The sequence below is a fragment of the Polypterus senegalus genome, chromosome 5 (assembly GCF_016835505.1).
Source record: "Polypterus senegalus isolate Bchr_013 chromosome 5, ASM1683550v1, whole genome shotgun sequence".
In the NCBI taxonomy this organism is placed as follows: domain Eukaryota; kingdom Metazoa; phylum Chordata; class Cladistia; order Polypteriformes; family Polypteridae; genus Polypterus; species Polypterus senegalus.
The window spans coordinates 205901981-205921386 of record NC_053158.1 but is presented as its reverse complement, the minus strand read 5'-3'; the positions used below and the strand labels follow the sequence as shown (position 1 = coordinate 205921386).

Sequence of the window (19406 nt, the reverse complement as noted above, 5' to 3'; positions counted from 1 at the left end):
AGTTTTTAAATGATGGTTTTTATTATTTAGGGAGAAAAAATCCAAACCTACATGGCCCTGTGTGAAAAAGTAATTGCCCCCTGAACCTAATAACTGGTTGGGCCACCCTTAGCAGCAATAACTGCAATCAAGCGTTTGCGATAACTTGCAATGAGTCTTTTACAGAGCTCTGGAGGAATTTTGGCCCACTCATCTTTGCAGAATTGTTGTAATTCAGCTTTATTTGAGGGTTTTCTAGCATGAACCGCCTTTTTAAGGTCATGCCATAGCATCTCAATTGGATTCAGGTCAGGACTTTGACTAGGCCACTCCAAAGTCTTCATTTTGTTTTTCTTCAGCCATTCAGAGGTGGATTTGCTGGTGTGTTTTGGGTCATTGTCCTGTTGCAGCACCCAAGATCGCTTCAGCTTGAGTTGACGAACAGATGGCCGGACATTCTCCTTCAGGATTTTTGGTAGACAGTAGAATTCATGGTTCCATCTATCACAGCAAGCCTTCCAGGTCCTGAAGCAGCAAAACAACCCCAGACCATCACACTACCACCACCATATTTTACTGTTGGTATGATGTTCTTTTCTGAAATGCTGTGTTCCTTTTACGCCAGATGTAACGGGACATTTGCCTTCCAAAAGTTCAACTTTTGTCTCATCAGTCCACAAGGTATTTTCCCAAAAGTCTTGGCAATCATTGAGATGTTTCTTAGCAAAATTGAGACGAGCCCTAATGTTCTTTTGCTTAACAGTGGTTTGTGTCTTGGAAATCTGCCATGCAGGCCGTTTTGCCCAGTCTCTTTCTTATGGTGGAGTCGTGAACACTGACCTTAATTGAGGCAAGTGAGGCCTGCAGTTCTTTAGACGTTGTCCTGGGGTCTTTTGTGACCTCTCGGATGAGTCGTCTCTGCGCTCTTGGGGTAATTTTGGTCGGCCGGCCACTCCTGGGAAGGTTCACCACTGTTCCATGTTTTTGCCATTTGTGGATAATGGCTCTCACTGTGGTTCACTGGAGTCCCAAAGCTTTAGAAATGGCTTTATAACCTTTACCAGACTGATAGATCTCAATTACTTCTGTTCTCATTTGTTCCTGAATTTCTTTGGATCTTGGCATGATGTCTAGCTTTTGAGGTGCTTTTGGTCTACTTCTCTGTGTCAGGCAGCTCCTATTGAAGTGATTTCTTGATTGAAACAGGTGTGGCAGTAATCAGGAAATTGAACTCAGGTGTGATACACCACAGTTAGGTGATTTTTGAACAAGGGGGCAATTACTTTTTCACACAGGGCCATGTAGGTTTGGATTTTTTCTCCTAAATAATAAAACCATCATTTAAAAACTGCATTTTGTGTTTACTTGTGTTATATTTGACTAATGGTTAAATGTGTTTGATGATCAGAAACATTTTGTGTGACAAACATGCAAAAGAATAAGAAATCAGGAAGGGGGCAAATAGTTTTTCACACCACTGTACATCAACACAGCAGATATTTTGGCAGCATTTCTGGAAAATTCTGTCTTGCAAGACCAACAAGATTTGATGGTTACTCACTACTTTAACATGGCCTTCACATAACTTCATTTTAATTTAATGCTGATGTAATGTATATTCAATTTATTATCCTAACTATTCATGGTGGCTCTAAAATCCGTACTAACCCCTACTCTCTCTTTTGTTTCTTTTCCCTGTTTTCTGTGGTGGCGACCTGCACCACCACCACCTAATCAAAGCACCGCGATGTTCCTACGTTGATGGAATAAGCCTGAAGTTCACGTGACCGTCATCACCAAGTCCTTCCATGAGAACTCTGAATACCATAAGGACTGATTGAGGTCATTTATGTTCGGTAGAATGCCCAGAGGTGGCTGGGTGGTCTCGTGGCCTTGGTACCCCTGCAGATTTTATTTTTTCTCTCCAGCCGTCTGAAGTTTTTTTTTGTTTGTTTTTCTGTCCTCCCTGGCCATCGGACCTTACTCTTATTCTATGTTAATTAGTGTTGTCTTATTCTAATTCTTACTTTGTCTTTTGTTTCTTTATTCTTCATCATGTAAAGCACTTTGAGCTTCATTATTTGTATGAAAATGTGCGACAGAAATAAATGTTGTAGTTGTTGATCGAGATGCGACTTTCGATTTGTTGTCCCGCTCGCCAACATCTAAACAATGCGCTGTAAATACACTGTAAGCCAAGCCTCGTCAGCAAAAATTGGAAACTCGGTGGTAATCGAAGTTCAGATGTTGGCTGTATGACATCTCGATGTGGCAACCCAAATGGCTCACTTGATCCAATCTCGCTGGGTTTCTTGAGTTGAACATCAAGACCTGACATGACGATTCCACAGGTTACCTTTTAAAGCTGACTGGATGAATTTGAATAACCGTACAACTGAGACAAAATGGGTGACTACAATTTTTATAGCATGAGAAAAACAAAATCTGCATTTGTTGTGCGCAACATTTTCTTTGTTGTATTTTACGCAGTGCCAGATAATAATTATTTTTAAAGAGAATTGTCTAGGGTGGCCTTTGACATTTGCTCAGGACTCTACCCTCATTAATTACAGAGTGGAAATTGTTGTGACTAAAGATCTTTTTCAGAACATATTTTTATTTTTTTTTCTTTTCTCCTCACATGGTTATGTGGTTTGAGAGAGCCGTCGACTTTTTAAAGTCTGAAGAGCTCAAGACGAACGTCGCTTTGCCTCAGCTGATTGAAGTGTTCTACGATTTTGCCTTGGTGAGGACACTGGATGCTTCTTGTCGCTACAGTGCACATATTTTGCTCTACTTGACCTTTCATTTTCTTTTTCTTTTGTCCTTCTCTATTGACTTTAGGAACTCTGTAAAGCTGATAATGAAGGTAAGCTGCTATTTTGTTACTTGATTTAACTGGTAGTATGGTGCCCTCAAACCCTGCCTCTTCACTACCGCATACTGACTACCAATACCCACATAGGGAGAGTTTGTGTGCCCTGTAACCCTGGACAGCAGCGGGCCTTTTCATATCGTGAAGTAGGGATCGCATATTCAGATCTCCAAGGGGCCCCCAACTCAATTAAACAAACTGTTAACATTGGGCTCAAATCTCCAAGGGGGTTACACCTAATGGAACAAATGATCAGCCTTTCTGTTCATCAATGGGGAAGCTCACCTCGGTGAATGAGTGACCCCTGCTTGCCATTGTCTACAGGTGAACACGCCATCCAGTCTCCATGCTGAGCCCAACCAAGAATTCTCAGAACAAGTGGGGGGGCGGCCCTGTGGTGGGGCCTACGTTTATTGTTTGACTAGCAAAATACCTGCGCTTCACAGCGGCGAAGTACTGCCTTAAAACTTTTATTAAGAAGAAAATTAAACCTTTTTAAACTGAGGGAAAATATCCCAATAATTATCTGTGAAGGATCTCTTTGTATACCACATTGTGAGTTCGGCCCTCCGGTTGTAATCTGACCAAGCTGTGCGCTGAGCTTACTCTGAGCATGTAACATACAGTCGGCCATGTGAACAGTAATCTTGTCTCAAATCTCACAGCTTGGATTGCTGCTGTCGTAATCGGTTTGAGTTTCATGGTTTGTTTCAATGACGACAGTATTTGTAGGATTTGTTGTGTTGAAGTGACATTCGGCATCTGTCAAGCGTTGTAAGCACACAACCAGTTTCATTGATAACTTCACATCCAGCTTTTGAGAGTTTAAACATTCATAAACATCAAAGTGTCCACTACTGAAATCGTCACCTGTCAATCTAAGATGTTTAAGAGGCATTGGCGGTTGTCCAAAGGTGTAAAATATTTGGCCATTTCAGTACAATTGAAAGCAACAACCGAACAATTCAGCGGCAGCCATCAACTCACATGCAGATCCATAGGTGAAGGGCTTAAGCATTTGACTCTTCTAGTGCTCCTGTGCAGTCTAATTATCTCCTGTACGTCATCAGTCCACACCTTGAACCTGTCCAGTCATTCAATACATAAGACACAATGGATATCAAGAGTGAGCCTGATATGGCCGTGCAATATGTAAGAAAGAGAATGGAAAAGGCAGGTGCCACCTCCGGGCATGGAAACCACTCGGTAAGTGACAGTTCTTTGATCGATGGTGATCACCTCGATAGACATGTTAAAGAGGGTACGGTGGGAATGATAAAGGAAATGGGGACCTGAACAATGTAAAGTAAGTCTAAAATACCTACACAATAACTATAATCATAATAAATGAACAATAAAACGGCAGAGAAGCTGTGGATTAAATAAAAAGGCTGTAGTTATCAGCAGGGAGACGTGAATCCTGTGGCGAAGCAAGGAAGGAAATGAAGAGACTGGAGTGACGGACGGCATTATATAGGCAGGCAGCCAACAACGTGGGAGGCGTTGGGATGGGGGACGGTGACCGAGCTGCAGGATATGGACGTATATATGTACGTAAGTAGGATTCAGTTAGCGTTGGGAACCCGCGTACCAAATTTCTTGAAGATGGGCCCATAAGTAACAAAGACCGTTGAAAAGTTTAATATGGCGGCCGACAGTGGCATCATACCACCGAAATAAGTACCAAATTTCATCCTTCTACCTACACGGGAAGTTGAAGAATTAGTGACGTTGGAAAGTTCAATATGGTGGTTGACAGTGGCGCCATACCATCGAAATAAGTACGTACATTGGTTTTGGTAAGCGCAGGGAAGCCACGTAACAAATTTCGTGATGATGGGGTCAGCCTTCTACCTACACGGGAAGTTGGAAAATTAGTGACGTTGGAAAGTATAATATGGTGGCCGACAGTGGCGTCATACCATCGAAATAAGTAAGTACATCAGTTTCGGTTAGCGCAGAGAAGCCGCCTACCAAATTTCGTGAAGATGGGGCCATAAATAAGAAAGTTCAACATGGCGGACGTTGTCGACTGTTCTGACCGTTGCGTGTAGAATTTCGAAATGAAACCTGCTTAACTTTTGTAAGTAAGCTGTAAGGAATGAGCCGGCCAAATTTCAGCCTTCTACCTACACGGGAATTTGGAGAATTAGTGATGAGTCAGTCAGTCAGTCAGTCAGTCAGTCATTGAGGGCTTTGCCTTTTATTAGTACAGATTACGATCTTCACTGGGAAATGTAAGTAAATGTCCTTTAAGAGAAACACTCCCTTGAAAGGTGCTGTGGAATAACACACAGCCAACTCGATCTGCTTTGGGTGGGATGTTTGCCTCTGTCATCTCTTTATGTTGTGGCAGAAGTGCTTGGTTGGCGCCGACCCGACACAGACTGACACAGACTGACAATGAAAATATAGTTTTATATACTCTTAAGCTGTGAGGCACGTCTTCCCCGTGTCCCACAGGCCCTTCACAGTCCCCAAAACGCACCAAAAGAAAAAATGCCTAAAAACACACTCTTCTTCCTCCACTCCTGCCAGGCAACTTTGTTGTTGTCGTCGTCGTCCTCCTCCCGACTCTGGCGCCTCAAGTAGTGACTCCTCTTGCAGCCCACCCAGAAGTGCTTGAGGTGATAATTAAGGCTGCATTCCAGCCCACATGGGTCATTAAGCCATGCAGCTCCTCCCGGTGGTGGCCACGGAGCCCAACAAGGCTGAGCCCTGAAGTCCCACACCTGTGTCCACGATGTAACCCAGTTGGGCTGCCACCACATGTTCTGGGAGATGTAGTGTCCATCCCATGGCTGCTTCCTTGGACCCAGTGTCAAAGGGATGTCCCGGCCGGGTATGGGTCCTGGCTGTCCACCACAACGTATAAAAATATTTTTTATTAGTGTTTATCATTCTCTAAGTTGTGAATCGGTTTATTTTATATTTTGCATGGTCTTCATCGTTTTACAAAATCAAAACTCATTTTTTTTTAATCCTGAGTCCTCAAATCTGACTTTTAGTTTTCTGAATTAAAGATTACTTTTTGTTTTTTGGTAGCTTGACTTGAATTTTTAACCTTTTTTTTTTTTTTATTTTTGTCTCGTGATTTGGCCATGGTAATTACTGTGTAGCAGACTTCTCAGTTTCCAACTATAAACTAAAAAGCAACATGTAAGGTATATAAGACTAAACCCTCCGTTACTAACTGCACAGCACTCGAGAGCAACGGTTAAAAATCGGGAGTGGTCTCCCCGTGACTTTCTCATTTACTCAGAAATTGGGATGGATATTTGAAGAGTAAACCACAAGAAAATGATTATATTTCTGTGATATTTAAATTAAAGGACTATCAACATCAAATCAAATTAATAATATATTGAACCATGATTCTAAAAGTAAAGTTGAATAATCTGGACTCTGCAGCTGCATGAATAAAAAAGTACGACTTCTGGTTAGCGGAAATAGCCCAAAAGCTGATAGAAATCTAAATTATGTACCTAATACTTGGCTAACCTAAATGAAAGCGCACTCCATTTCTTATGTTTTTACACACACGCACAGACACAAACATAATTCCAAAAATGGTATTTTTTGAACTTGGGGAGGTCTTAAACATCAAGATTCATCAAAATCTCGAGGTTGAATTTTTGGACAATTAGGGGGCTTTGCCTCCTGGTTGCTTCGCTCGCCAACCCCCTGGGCCTGCACGATGCGCTAGCCTGTTTGCGGTTCTGCCGCTCGCGTATGGGGATGTGGATGTACAATTTAAATGGATTGTTCTTGTCATGGGAATTGTTACATATGGATAATAGAACTAATTTACATTTACAGTGATTAATTAACCATATTAAAAACAGTAAAATGTAATCATTTGAAAGTAAATTGTTATGTTACAGTTATTCGTTGCGTAATCCGATTTCGCTCTGTTTGTTTGGCTTTGAAATTAACACGCAAAAACTTTTGAAACTTACACTTTTACTGTAAAACTTCAGTAAAAACATTTTTATCAATTAAATTTTCGTCAATATCGCATTGAATTGTGATCTTGTGTTTGGACTTTTATCGTGACAATGCAACGTATAACTGCCTGTGATTAAATTTTGTTACTTTCTTTCTATTAAGTCCGTGGTTCTCGCCCCCTAGGGAGACGCAAAGTAACAAAAAGGGGGGCGCGAAGATGTGAAAAAAAGAAAACAAGAATCAAAAATATGAAAAAAACATCAATTGAAACCAAACCAAATGAACTTAAACTACATTCTGATACTAGAACAATAAATATAGAGTTAGAGAAATGTCGATTAAAAGTTAAGTAGGCATAATAAAATATGCATCTACATTTCAAAAAAATGTTAGGGGGGCGCGATTAAAACTGTTAGGAAAGCTCGGGTTGCAAATACTTAAAGGTTGAGAAACGCTGTATTAAATAAAATAAATTTATTCAATGTTTGGCTATGAGGTTTGTAAATTGTCTTTGCAAAAGCTATTGTAACGGGAAACTGTAAACGTTTTAATACAAATGTCATATCAAGATCTCCTTTGGTGTCGAACGTCATCCCATGAAGATGGACTACGTTACCTTTCTTGGATACGTCTTTCTTTCAGCAGTAATTCAGCCAGTGGAAGACCAGACAGTGTTAACGATTGTAGATATTCTTCATGATGTTGTAAGTTGATGTTTTCATCTTCCGCACCATCACCACCAACTGTTTCAGCAGAGTCTATTGATACGCATTTAACCAATTTGCCGTGTAACCGATCGACATTTTTGGTGTTAATCCATTTGACTTCCTTGCTTCTCGGTGTTAGGATTGTCCGTGTACTTATTTTTACTGTTGATAACCCTTCGTGATGAAATTCTTCAGTAAGATTTGGACGGAATACGTCGTCTTTAATTGGGAACTTAAAGTGAGGAAAGCGTTAAAATTTATAAGAGCTGAGAGAGCAGGAAGTGTGTCTGTCAAAAGCATTCACACGAATTAGAAGTGAGACTACCGTATGCATGTTAGAGAGGAGGGCGGGATTTGAAGAAAATCTCATGGCCAAAGTCTTGTCTCGGGATTTTTTTTTTAAATATTAGAGAGATTACAATTGTAGCCCGTCTACTCTAACTGTGTGTAGAAAAGGGCCCTGAGTTCTTTACTCCAATGCTTAAATTATGATTTTAATTACTTTAATATTTTGAGTCTCGGGTCACTATAAACAAAACATTATTAATTATTAAGTATAGCAATACACTGGTCCGGTAATAACAAATAAATAAATTTGTTTATGAAGTTACCTGTTACATTTGTTCCCAAACCAATTGTTTATACTAAACAAACTTATAAAAAAAACACCAAGAAACTTGGTAATAAAATAATGATAAACTCCCCGTTTAATTATAAACCGACAAAACACAAGTAATAAACTGGAAATAATCAAGAACTACATTACACTATTAATAATAACCGCACATTCACTCTTGTCACTGTACTTAAAACAAAACAGGTTGCAGGCCTGATTCGTGGCTTGTGAGCGTTGCGACCAAAAACCTATCGGCCCCTTCACTCCACCAGGAGCAACAAAACGAAATAAAAAAAAAATTACCCTACGTGGCAATGTGGTCATCAGTCCAGCAAATCCTTCCGACCTCTCCGCCTCTGTCCGCGAGCAGGGAACCGCTGCTGAGCTAATCCTAAAGCGTCTCCAAATAAACGAACGTCCACCAGAAGCGTGTTGAGCCCAGTTAGCTGCTGCCTCTTCACCTTGCTACTTCCCCTCGCTGAATTAGCAAGTGGTTTATTTGCCGGATAGACGCTGCGAAAGTCTAATCGAAATTCTCCACCTAAATCAGCAGTTCATACTCCAGTAAATTATTGTGCTGATAATTTGTCTCCCAAACTTTCTGCTACACCAACTCGCCGTCCCGCTCACTCTTTCTCCTCGCTCTCCGCTCTTTTCTTCTCTCGCGGTTCTTCTACCACCTTCCGTTTTTTTCTACCCATCCCGTTATCAAAATAAAAGTCTGCATAACCAGGTAACAAACTACTATACTAAAATGAACAGTTTACAACACGAACATTTACATTTTTTACATTTACATAAATCAGTTAGTTAAGCACATTTTGACCTGGGCTACACAATACTTACACTATACTTCATATACAAGAAAGTAAAAAGGATGTTAGGATAGCTAAAATGTGGTTAAGGAGAAATATTGTAGAAAAGGTGAAAAGTGACCCAGAGAGATTCTTTCAACATTTTAGTCAAGGAGACAGTAAAGAGTATTAGGAATGGTAAAGGTGAGTGAGAACATGCGGAAAGTGAAATAGAACTTTTTTTAAACTTCAATAAAATTCACATCAAGAAGCTGATGACCAGAACAACGAATGACACAATTAGCAGTTTGCAACCTGTAGAGGGAGAAGAGCTGCTGCGATTAAATAGGCTGAAATCTAACAAGTTGGCACGACCAGGTAGCATTTATCCCCAAGAACTTAACGAGGTTTTGCGAGTGCCAATATTAACCCCTTGGCACATATTTTCCAGGCATTTCTGCACAAATGGAAAGTCCTAAAGCAAATATCATCCATTTGTATAAGGAGGATATTAAGTCTGATCCATGTAACTCTAGACCGGTAAGCTTAATGTGCACCACAAGGAAATTCTTGAGCATAATTAAGGAAATGATCAAGCAGCATACATCTACAACAGGATGGGTTCAGATGATCGAGGTTGTGTATCACGAATGCTTTACGGACATTTCGCCCCCACTACATTTTGTCTCCATGATATTTCTCCCTCACCCCAGTAACTTCTAACGCCCACACCCTGACGTTTTGAGTGTTGGAAGTTTGTATAAAAAATAAAGTGAATAATCGTTCTCGGCGTTCAAAGCTGACTTTCCTAATTTAAACGTTTTTGTAGCAAAATGATAAAGTTAGCAATAGTGCATCACTTAAATGAAACGTTCTGTAAACATATAGAAATTTTTGCTTCGATTAAACGAATCCAAGTGATTTTACAATATCCCATGCTGTTGCGAAAAAACATACGTGACATACAATTAGGGTTCTCATCATCTATCAATTTTTACTTCTAATTGACGAAATTCTTTCTGCCATCGTGAAATTTTTATTAAGGCGATTTTCGGTTTAGTCACAAGCAAAAATAACACTTTCAGTGAGAAAGTAATACATGATGCAGTGAGTGGTGACGCAGCAGTTTTGATTTTGCGCTGTCTGTGAGGTGTTGGTGGTTCTTCAACACGACCACATATCGGCGATAATCAGGCGGCAAAAACTGTAAACGCACGTCTTGAAACGCCCATAATGCTGGCAAAAAAAGTGAGAAATCCAGTACAATCGTATAATACTATATCACATAACACGGATAAAATTGGAAGTACAATACTCGCCTTTTATGGAGGCAATCGTGCATACTGTTTTCAGTGGAGCACGTTGATCTGTGAGTCGTATAACAACACTACCTAAGTGAACTTTTTTATTTTTAATGTTGGGTAAGGTTTATGAAATTTTAAATTGTAAGAAAGGCGCTATATAGCACCCGACACAGATTAGACACAGGAGGCACGTGTAAAATGAAATACATTTTTATTTTCTTCCGCTGTGAGACACGTCTTCCCCGTGTCCCACTCGCCCAACACAGTCCCAAGCACAGAATAAACACGATCTCTTCTCACTCCTCCACTCCTCACCAAGCTTCGTCCTCCTTCCACCCGACTCTGCCCTGTCAGTGGTGGTCGCTGACTCCCTTTATAGTTCGCCCGGAAGTTCTCCAGGTGCTTGATCCCTGATTTCCGGCTTCACTTCCGGGTGTGACAAATTGGCTGCCCACATGGGCTCAGGAGTCCCTGGCGGTACCTGCGGGACCCAACAGGGCTGCACCCAACTCCAATTCCCAGGATGCCCTGCGGAAACCCGAGACACTATTCCACCTCAGGGAGGTGGCCAACTAGCGTTCAGGGGGAGGTATTGCAACGTCCACGGCTGTTCTCATTGAATATAGGGTGCAGGGGCGTCCCGGCTAGGTAATGAAACAAAGTCCATGTCACAATATGTGCATAAATACCGGGGCAAAATATAGTGGTGGAGAAATATGGGGGTCAACTTATCTGGATGCCATCATGAATAATTCTATGAAGAAGCAAGAAAGGGATACAATGGGATGGGCGCCAATGAGATCAACGTGACTTTCAGAAGGTTTTTGATAAGATGCCACATGAAAGCTTAGTGATCGAACTCGAAGAAATGGGATTTCGAGGCACAGTGTGTGTGTAGGTGGGTACAAAAACGGAAAGCAGAGGATGATAAGTGAGGGAAACTTCTTTCAGAATTAGTTAATGTGAACATGGTGGCATCCAGCAGGGGTCGTCCGGGCTGCTGTTTTTTTCAATATTCTGTACATCAATGACCTGATAAGAATAGAACTGGTAAGCTGACTACGTTTGTAGGCACACCAAGCAAAGTGGAAAGGCAGATTATGGATAATCGGCTAAACTGTGACAGAAGGACTTGGACAGATTCATGGAGGATGAAGTTTAATGTAATAAATGTAAAGTATTACCCATAAGAAGTAAAACTGTTAAATATGAATACACAAGGGGAGGTCTGAAAATTGAAAGTACACCTTTATGAGAAGGAGTTAGGAGTCGTCCTCCAGACAGAAGCAATCAAGAAGGCTAATAAGATGTTCTAATGCAATGTGTGGAGTACAAGGGAGATTATGCTGTGCAACTCAAATAAGATTGTTTTGAGAGGAAATCTGTTTTAATAATAATTTGCTCACTCACAACACATGTTAATTAGTGTGTTTAAAATCATGCATTGGCTTCAAGAACAGATTTAACTATTTTCACTGTGGCAATCAACATGTTAATCAAGGTTGCCATTGTCTTAAACAATACGGTTACTGGCATGTTGACCAAACGCAGAAATGACTGCGCCCATGAGGCAAAACAATAATACAAAAATTTGGATAGTGATGATATTTATATTTTTTGGGTTGCTAAATTCTATATTGGATATCCTTTTTTTTTTTTTAATCCATTCCACACCATTGAACTCTTGAGCCAAGGCCCTTGACCTGCAATTCCTTCATCCTGGGTATGATGTTAATCTCCATCCAGCCCTGCGAGTTACAGGGCAAGCATGGGGGTTGGTGGCAGGACTGGCACTCCAGCCACCATTATTTATTTATTTATTTTTTTGTTTAAAAAAAAAAAAAACTTCCATTGTTGTAGTGTAGTGCTGAGGTGTCACCTGCTGCACTCGGGTCCCAATCCAGCTGGTGCATTCTGTGATGGGCACAGTCTTACGCTATCAGCTCATGCTCCCAGCCTCCTCCTTATACATAAAATATTCAAAGTATTTTGCCAGTCCCATTTTGCAGGTTTTTGTTTTTTTTTTTCTTGTTTGTGTGCACCTTGGGGTGTTATTGTTGCAATGGGCTAAAGGTCCGTGCCATGGACTTCCTAGTTATCCAAGATTAAGGAAATCCCCGAAGAGTTGAACAAATTTGTTTTTCATTAAGATCTTCGTTTGCTGACTTTTGTGCTACTTTTTCTTTCTTTTTTTTTTCTTTCTACTACAATTTTGGTTTACTGTGGTGTTGATGGATCAGTTTTGATGTTCTGCTTATGAGCTTTGGATTGGTAATTCTACCATTCTACTGATGACCACCAGTTCTATCTCACTAGCAAACCTACTACTTCCTTTCCATCCTCCTCACTTACTGATTGCAAATCCTGGTTTTCTTCAAATTTTCTTAAATTGAATAACTAGCGACCACGCTGAGGTTCTCCTCATTGGTACAAAATCCAAATTATCCAAAACGGATCATTTCTCATTTGTTATTGATGATTCCTCTGTCTCCCCTTCCTGCAGGTGTCATCCTTGACAGTACTTTATCCTTTCAGTCCCACATCCGCAACATCTCCTGGACTGCGTAATGTTAATCATATTCAACACACACCACTCCTATCCTCGTTCATAGCCTGGTCACTTCTCGTCTCCATTATTGCCGTTCCCTTTTCTTTGGTCTTTCTCGCAAATCTCTTTCTAACTGGTCCAGAATTCAGCCGCCCGCCCGCATCATTACTAGACCCCCTCGATTCACCACATCACTCCTGTTTTGCAGCAGCTTCATTGGCTTCCAGTTCAGTTCCAAATTCAATTCAAAATTCTCCTACTAACTTTTAAGGCCCCTCCATATCTGTCCGACCTCCTCCATGTTGCCATTCCCTCCCGCACCCTCAGGTCCTTTTCCTCCATCCACTTGACTGTCCCCTACATCCGTCTTACCACAGCTCTGGAACTCGCTACCACCTGAGCTTAGAAATATTAAATCATTTTCACTTTTCAAATCTAAACTTAAAACTCATTTGTTTAAGACGACCTTTTCTCTTTGATTACAATTGCTCTGTCTGATTTTAACTTTTGTATTTTACTTTTCTTTATAATCTATGTTTTGTCTATTCGGTGTCCTTGAGTGTTTAGAAAGGCGCCTACAAATAAAATGTATTATCAAAACAGGATCTCAAGTTGGTAAACCAGCAGGAAGTGATGAGTGCAGATAAGCGGAGAACAATGGACTGCTATTTTTCTCATTTCTATTAATGACACCGATTCCATTTTAATTCACAAACCTGTGAAATTCACAGATGATACTAAAACTGAAGGAAGAGCAGATATTGGGCAGGCAGCAAAAATAATTCAAGAAGGCTTGGAGAAATTTCAGAGCGAAGCAAACACAAAATGGAGTTCAATGTGGAAAAGAGCAAAGTGCTACGCGTGAGCAAAAGAGACGTCTATTAAAAGTCCAGGATGGAAGACGCTGAACTGTAGGAAGAAACCTCTGAAAAGAGGACATTGATGAGTTGTAGGCCCAAACCTAAAGCTGAAACTATTTACGGAATGAAAGTTAGCATAAAGTGTTACCAATAAGTTGTTCATTTTGAATGCAATTACCTTTTGTTCTTTTTCTTCATTCTTCACATTTATGTTTCTTTTTCTTCTCTCGACAGGTAAAGTTCAGATACAAGATTTATTCATATTGCGCTTAGGACTTCTTGTGATTGATGTCAACATCCCGTTTGCTCTCCGGCTAGAGGTGAATCCTGTCTCTTTCTAGATCTTAATGCTGTTGGTGTAACTAAAGAAATACTCCACCTTTTGTTCTGTTGTGTATATATATATATATATATATATATATATATATATATATATATATATATATATAATTATATATTTATCCATCCCATGTAGTTTGTTGTTTGGCCATCCAATTTTTTTATTGCATTTTCATGTAGAATGGAGGGAAAAAAAGTTTGTTATAGTAAAACATAATAGCAACCAATGTTACACGATGGTGCAGCACGGTGGAGCAGTGGGTAGCGCTGCTGCCTCGCAGTTTGGAGACCCGTCTGGGTTCGCTTCCTGGGTCCTCCCTGCGTGGAGTTTGAATGCATGGGTTTCCTCCCATAGTCCAAAGACATGCAGGTCAGGCGCATTGGTGATCCTAAATTGTCCCTAGTGTGTGTGTGTGTGCCCTGCAGTGGGCTGGCGCCTTGCCCGGGGGCTTGTTTCCTGATTTATGCCCTGTATTGGCTGGGATTGGCTCCAGAAGACCCCCGTGACCCTGTAGTTAGGATATAGCGGATTGGATAATGGATGGATGTTAAATTACACAAAGGCAAATGATGTGAAAAACATCCATGGAATACATCTTCCATGATTTGAAGACCAGACACTTCAATTGAAAAGCACAGCATTATGGGAATGTGTTTCATGTATTTGAGGTGCGCTGACAATTCCAGAAGTCTCGTACAGCTGTGAGATAGACACTCCAACTGCTGAGCCACCATGCTGCGGGCCCAGCTGAGTTTCATGTCTGAAGGAAATCTGAATGAGTTCTTGCTGTTTATCTTTTGTATGTCTCTTTTTCCTCGTAGGGAATCCGAACTATTAACTGTATTCTTGACCTGTCGAGCAAAGAAGAGCGCAAGAAAATAAATCTGACGGAAGAGCTCACTCTTCTCTTGTAAGTGCATTCTGGTGGCAGTCCCAGTGAGCCTTTGGGGTAAAACGTTGGCTGTTTCGGTTGTGTGTGATGATGGTGGTGTGGTTTTCTTTTTTTTTTTTATTTTATCTTATTATTTTTTTAATTATTAATCCCAGAGGAGAACTGATCTTTTTGCATGTCCTTTGCGGGTCAGAGTGCAGCTCAGCCATTGCACAGCACTTTGAAGCCTCCCTAGGTTTAGACCCGAGTGTCATTTGGGCATTGATATATAGAGACGTCTTGTGTAAGACTCGAGGTTTACTCAGGTTATTAAAGTGCCGAGTGTTACCCGGGCAGTGGTGCAGATGCATCTTCTCCTATCTTCATAATGGCGTCTCATAAGGGACACCTCTCATCAGCAGTGATGACGACAAAGTGAATCTGTTATCAGGCAGTGACATTGAAATGGTCCGTCAAACTGGAAATGATTCTGGTGAATCCGAAAGTGACACTTGCGTCACTTGCTCATGTGCACATTATTACTGTATTATTATTACATATCATTTTACTTTCATTATACTTTATACATTTCTGACTGGACGGCACGGTGGTGCAGTGGATAGTGCTGCTGCCTCAGACTTAGGAGATTTGAAGTTCGGAGTTAGAGTGGAGTTTGCATGTTCTCCCCGTGTCTGCGTGGGTTTCCTCCCACAGTCCAAAGAAATGCAGGTTAGGTGCATTGGCAGTCCTAAATTGTCCCTAGCGTGTGTGTGCCCTGCGGTGGGCTGGCACCCTGCCCAGGGTTTGTTTCCTGCCTTGCGCCCTGTGTTGGCTGGGATTGGCTCCAGCAGACCCCCGTGACCCCGTGTTAGGATATAACGGGTTAGATAATGACTGACTGACTGACATTTCTGACTTTGAACTTTTAGTGTTTTTGCATGTTTTACAGTAGAATGATTAGATTAAATAAAATGTAATTTTAAAGCCAAGAAATACAATACTTTGTACATGTTGTTTGTTTATTTATTTTTTTTTTTTGAGAAAAAATGCAGTTAAAAGAAATTAAGGACCCACCTTGCTCAAGGGCCCAACAGAGTGCGACCCCCTTTAGGTAGTGTGATTGTGTCCATCCATATCCAGACCCATTTATATGAGATGAGGAGAACACAATAGACAGGACTCATTTTTTTCTATCATACAAGCTTAGAGACCTGATTGTGCTGAGGTGCAGATCTGAGGAAGGCTGCAGCATTGAAAGGTCCCCAATAGCACAAAGGTCCCCAGAATTTTTAAATAGAAGAAGTTTGGAACAACTACAGCTCATCTTAGAGCTGGCCACCCTGCCAAACCGCTGAAATGCATTGGAAAGAAAGTTGGCCAGGAACCCAATGGTTATTCTGGCTGGTCTCCAGAGATCCTGTGTCGGGATGGTAGAAACTTTCAGGAGGACAACCATCACTACAACTCTCCACCAATGTGGGTGTCATGAAGTACGGAAATTCTAAAAGCCTTTCCAAAAAGGCACAATAGAGGGGGAAATCCTATGTAAAAACCCAGAATAAACCTAAAGGTGCCTAGCAGAAACTTTATAAAGCATGTGTTCTTCAAAAAAGGTTTTTACATTCACAATGAAGTTCCATGTAGCACAAAGGCAAAATGGAAATGACGGGTACGAGAAGGCAATCCAAATCAAAGACGTCCCAAAGCAGATTCCACTAGGAAGGTCAAAACGCACAAATCTGATAAGTCAGAAAAGAACAATAAACTCAATTAACCTCCTTGACACACCTAGCGCATACACAATGAACCACCAGGAACTGTGGGAAACCCTCCAGATTTGTAGAGTGGAGGGCAGTTCATGACAGTGATTGGCAGGTGGCCACACCTCTTGGGGGACCACCCACAAAACACACAGAACATAACACAGGCCAAAAAAATACAACCAATAATTAACAAAAGTAACATTCACATATTTATAAATCAATGGTACAACAAAGAACAAAAAGGACATAAGGCTTTGAACACCAGCTAGAGGAGGAGCCCTGGCTGAAACCAAGCATCCATTCATCCATTATCTAACCCACTATATTCTAACTACCGGGTCACGGGGGTCTGCTGGAGCCAATCCCAGCCAGCACAGGGCGCAAGGTAGGAAACAAACCCTGGGCAGGGCGCCAGCCCACCACAGTGCACAAATACCCACACACCAGGGACAATTTAGAATCGCAAATCCACCTAACCTGCATGTCTTTGGACTGTGGGAGGAAACCCACACAGATATGGGGAGAACATGCAAACTCCACGCAGGGAGGACCTGGAAAACGAACCCGGGTCTCCTAACTGCGAGGCAGCAGCGCTACTCACTGTGCCACTGTGCTGCCCCACTGAAACCAAACAGATGGGTTTTATTATTTTTTTGTCTTGTCCTTTTTTTTATTCTCTATAGAAATGTGTTTATTGAGTTTTATTAAAGTATTCATTTTATCACAAAATTAAAATAAACGATTTGTGTTTAAGTTCTCCCAGTTGATCAGGGAGAGCTTGCAAACGCCTAGCAGGGAGGACTTGGGAAGTGAACCCTGACGGGTCTCCTACCACTGCACCACCGTGCCGCCCCCACTCCAGAGTCCTTAAAATTATCTTTGCTTCATTTTGGAGGCTTAACACCTTTGCCATTTTATGTGCTCCTTTGTAGCATTGGGTACCAAACAGAAACCAAACCTTGTATGGGATACCAAACTATCACAGGGAAGGACTGTATACGCATGCACACGCGCACGCACACACACACACACACACACACACAGAGTTTGGGGTCACTTAACAGTATTCCATAATCTTGTAGTTCTTGGTCTGTTTTGTCCTATTGATGTATTTTAAATTAAAGCTAAATGATTTCTTGATGCTGATAATAACAGTAATATTATTTAAACGCTTTGAGCAATACCTCCCGTGACCACTAGGGGGCCCCCCAAACTCAGACACAACTCCACAGGCAAGTCTTGGGTTCAAAACTAGTAGGTTTTTATATTATTATTATTTTACAAAATACCTCTCTCAGCACATCAATACGATTCTCCATTTTTTCTTTCTCCTCTACTCTGCCCCAGTGGGTCTTTTCCATCTCCTCTCCTGACTCCGACTCCCCGGTGAAGTGGAGGACTTCATTTTTTCCACAAGTATTGTTCAAAACACTTGTCTTTGGAAGGCAATGGTTGGTCAGGCAGCACCTGAACCTTCAGTTCCCAACCGCTACCCCCCATGGCCCCCATTGAACCGAACAAGGCTGTATTATGAGACCACAACTCCCAAGCTGCCCTGCAGGTGTCCAGTCTTGGGTTTTCCATAAGGGATGCGATTATCTCAATTGGGGAACAACTTGCATGTAAGAAGCAGTCCCCCACTGTTCAATATATGTGGCCTTACGACCAGAAAGGGGTCCATTACTTATTCCAGCCAGGATGCTCCATGGATTTTTGTCTTTCCTGCCTAGTGGCATCCCAGATGGGCATTTGACTCCCATCCATAGCTGCTGAGAAGCCAGTCCTGTTGTGCTTTTCCTTCTGTACCAATCATTATATGGGCCCTTGGTCAGGCAAAGGGAAGGAGTCCATCCTGGGTGGGATGCCGGTCCATTCATTACACTACACATATAATGGATATGTATAAAGCAAAATGCAATGTACTTCCATGTTGGATGATAACAAAAAGAGTCATGAGAGACTGGAATTAAACAACATTTAATGGATACATGTTGGAAATTTCCCCGTGGGATTTGTGAATTTCTCCTTGGTATCTATCTATCATGTAGTGCCTTCTGTCTATCTATCTATCTATCTATCCATCTATCATCATGTAGTGCCTTCTGTCTGTCTGCCATTCTATCTGTCTATCTATCCATCTATTGTTATTTATTAATTTATTGTTATTTATTTTAGGAGTGATTTTGCACGGTTGATCCTGAAAGCTGGTGGTAAGGTCCAAATCTTTTTATTTACTTATTTCTAAACTTGAGAGAATGCTTAGTTTGTTCATAACGAGATGTACAAAAAATGCTTCATTAGATTCTGAACCTGCAAAGAGACAGAAAATATATTTTATGAGTAAGAACTGGGAGATGAACATAACTAGAGGACATCAGTGGAAATGAAGATGGAGGGCATTTAGGACTGAAGCCAGGAAGCTCTTCTTTATGTAAGGAGTTGTCAGAATTTGGAACAAACTACCGAGGCTTGGAGTTGAAGTGGAAACCTTGAGAACCTTTGAGAAGGATCTGAATGAGACATTGGGACAGCTGAGCTTATGAGCTTCAAAAACATGCGGCGAATGAACTGAATGGTCTACTCTCACTTGTCAAAATTTTTATGTAAAAAATCGGGAGTGGTCTCCCCGTGACTTTCTCATATATTCCGATATGTGGATGGATATTTAAGGAGTAAACCACAAGACAAGGATTATGCACAATTAAGAACCATCTACAACAAATCAAATCAAATTATTAATATATTGAACAATCATTATAAAAGTAAAGATAAATAAATCGGACTCTGCAGCTGCATGAATA

At 41.1% G+C, this 19406-nt stretch overlaps 1 protein-coding gene across 1 annotated transcript in view; it reads left to right on the top strand.

The window, feature by feature from the left end:
- sycp2l (synaptonemal complex protein 2-like) overlaps positions 1-19406 on the top strand; it is a 139738-nt gene that overhangs the window by 27093 nt on the left and 93239 nt on the right. The window contains exons 4-8 of the mRNA XM_039754207.1: positions 2621-2725; positions 2824-2848; positions 13866-13951; positions 14793-14881; positions 18781-18815. Of these exons, the coding sequence (XP_039610141.1) occupies positions 2621-2725; positions 2824-2848; positions 13866-13951; positions 14793-14881; positions 18781-18815 (340 nt within the window). The remainder of the gene's footprint in view (positions 1-2620; positions 2726-2823; positions 2849-13865; positions 13952-14792; positions 14882-18780; positions 18816-19406) is intronic.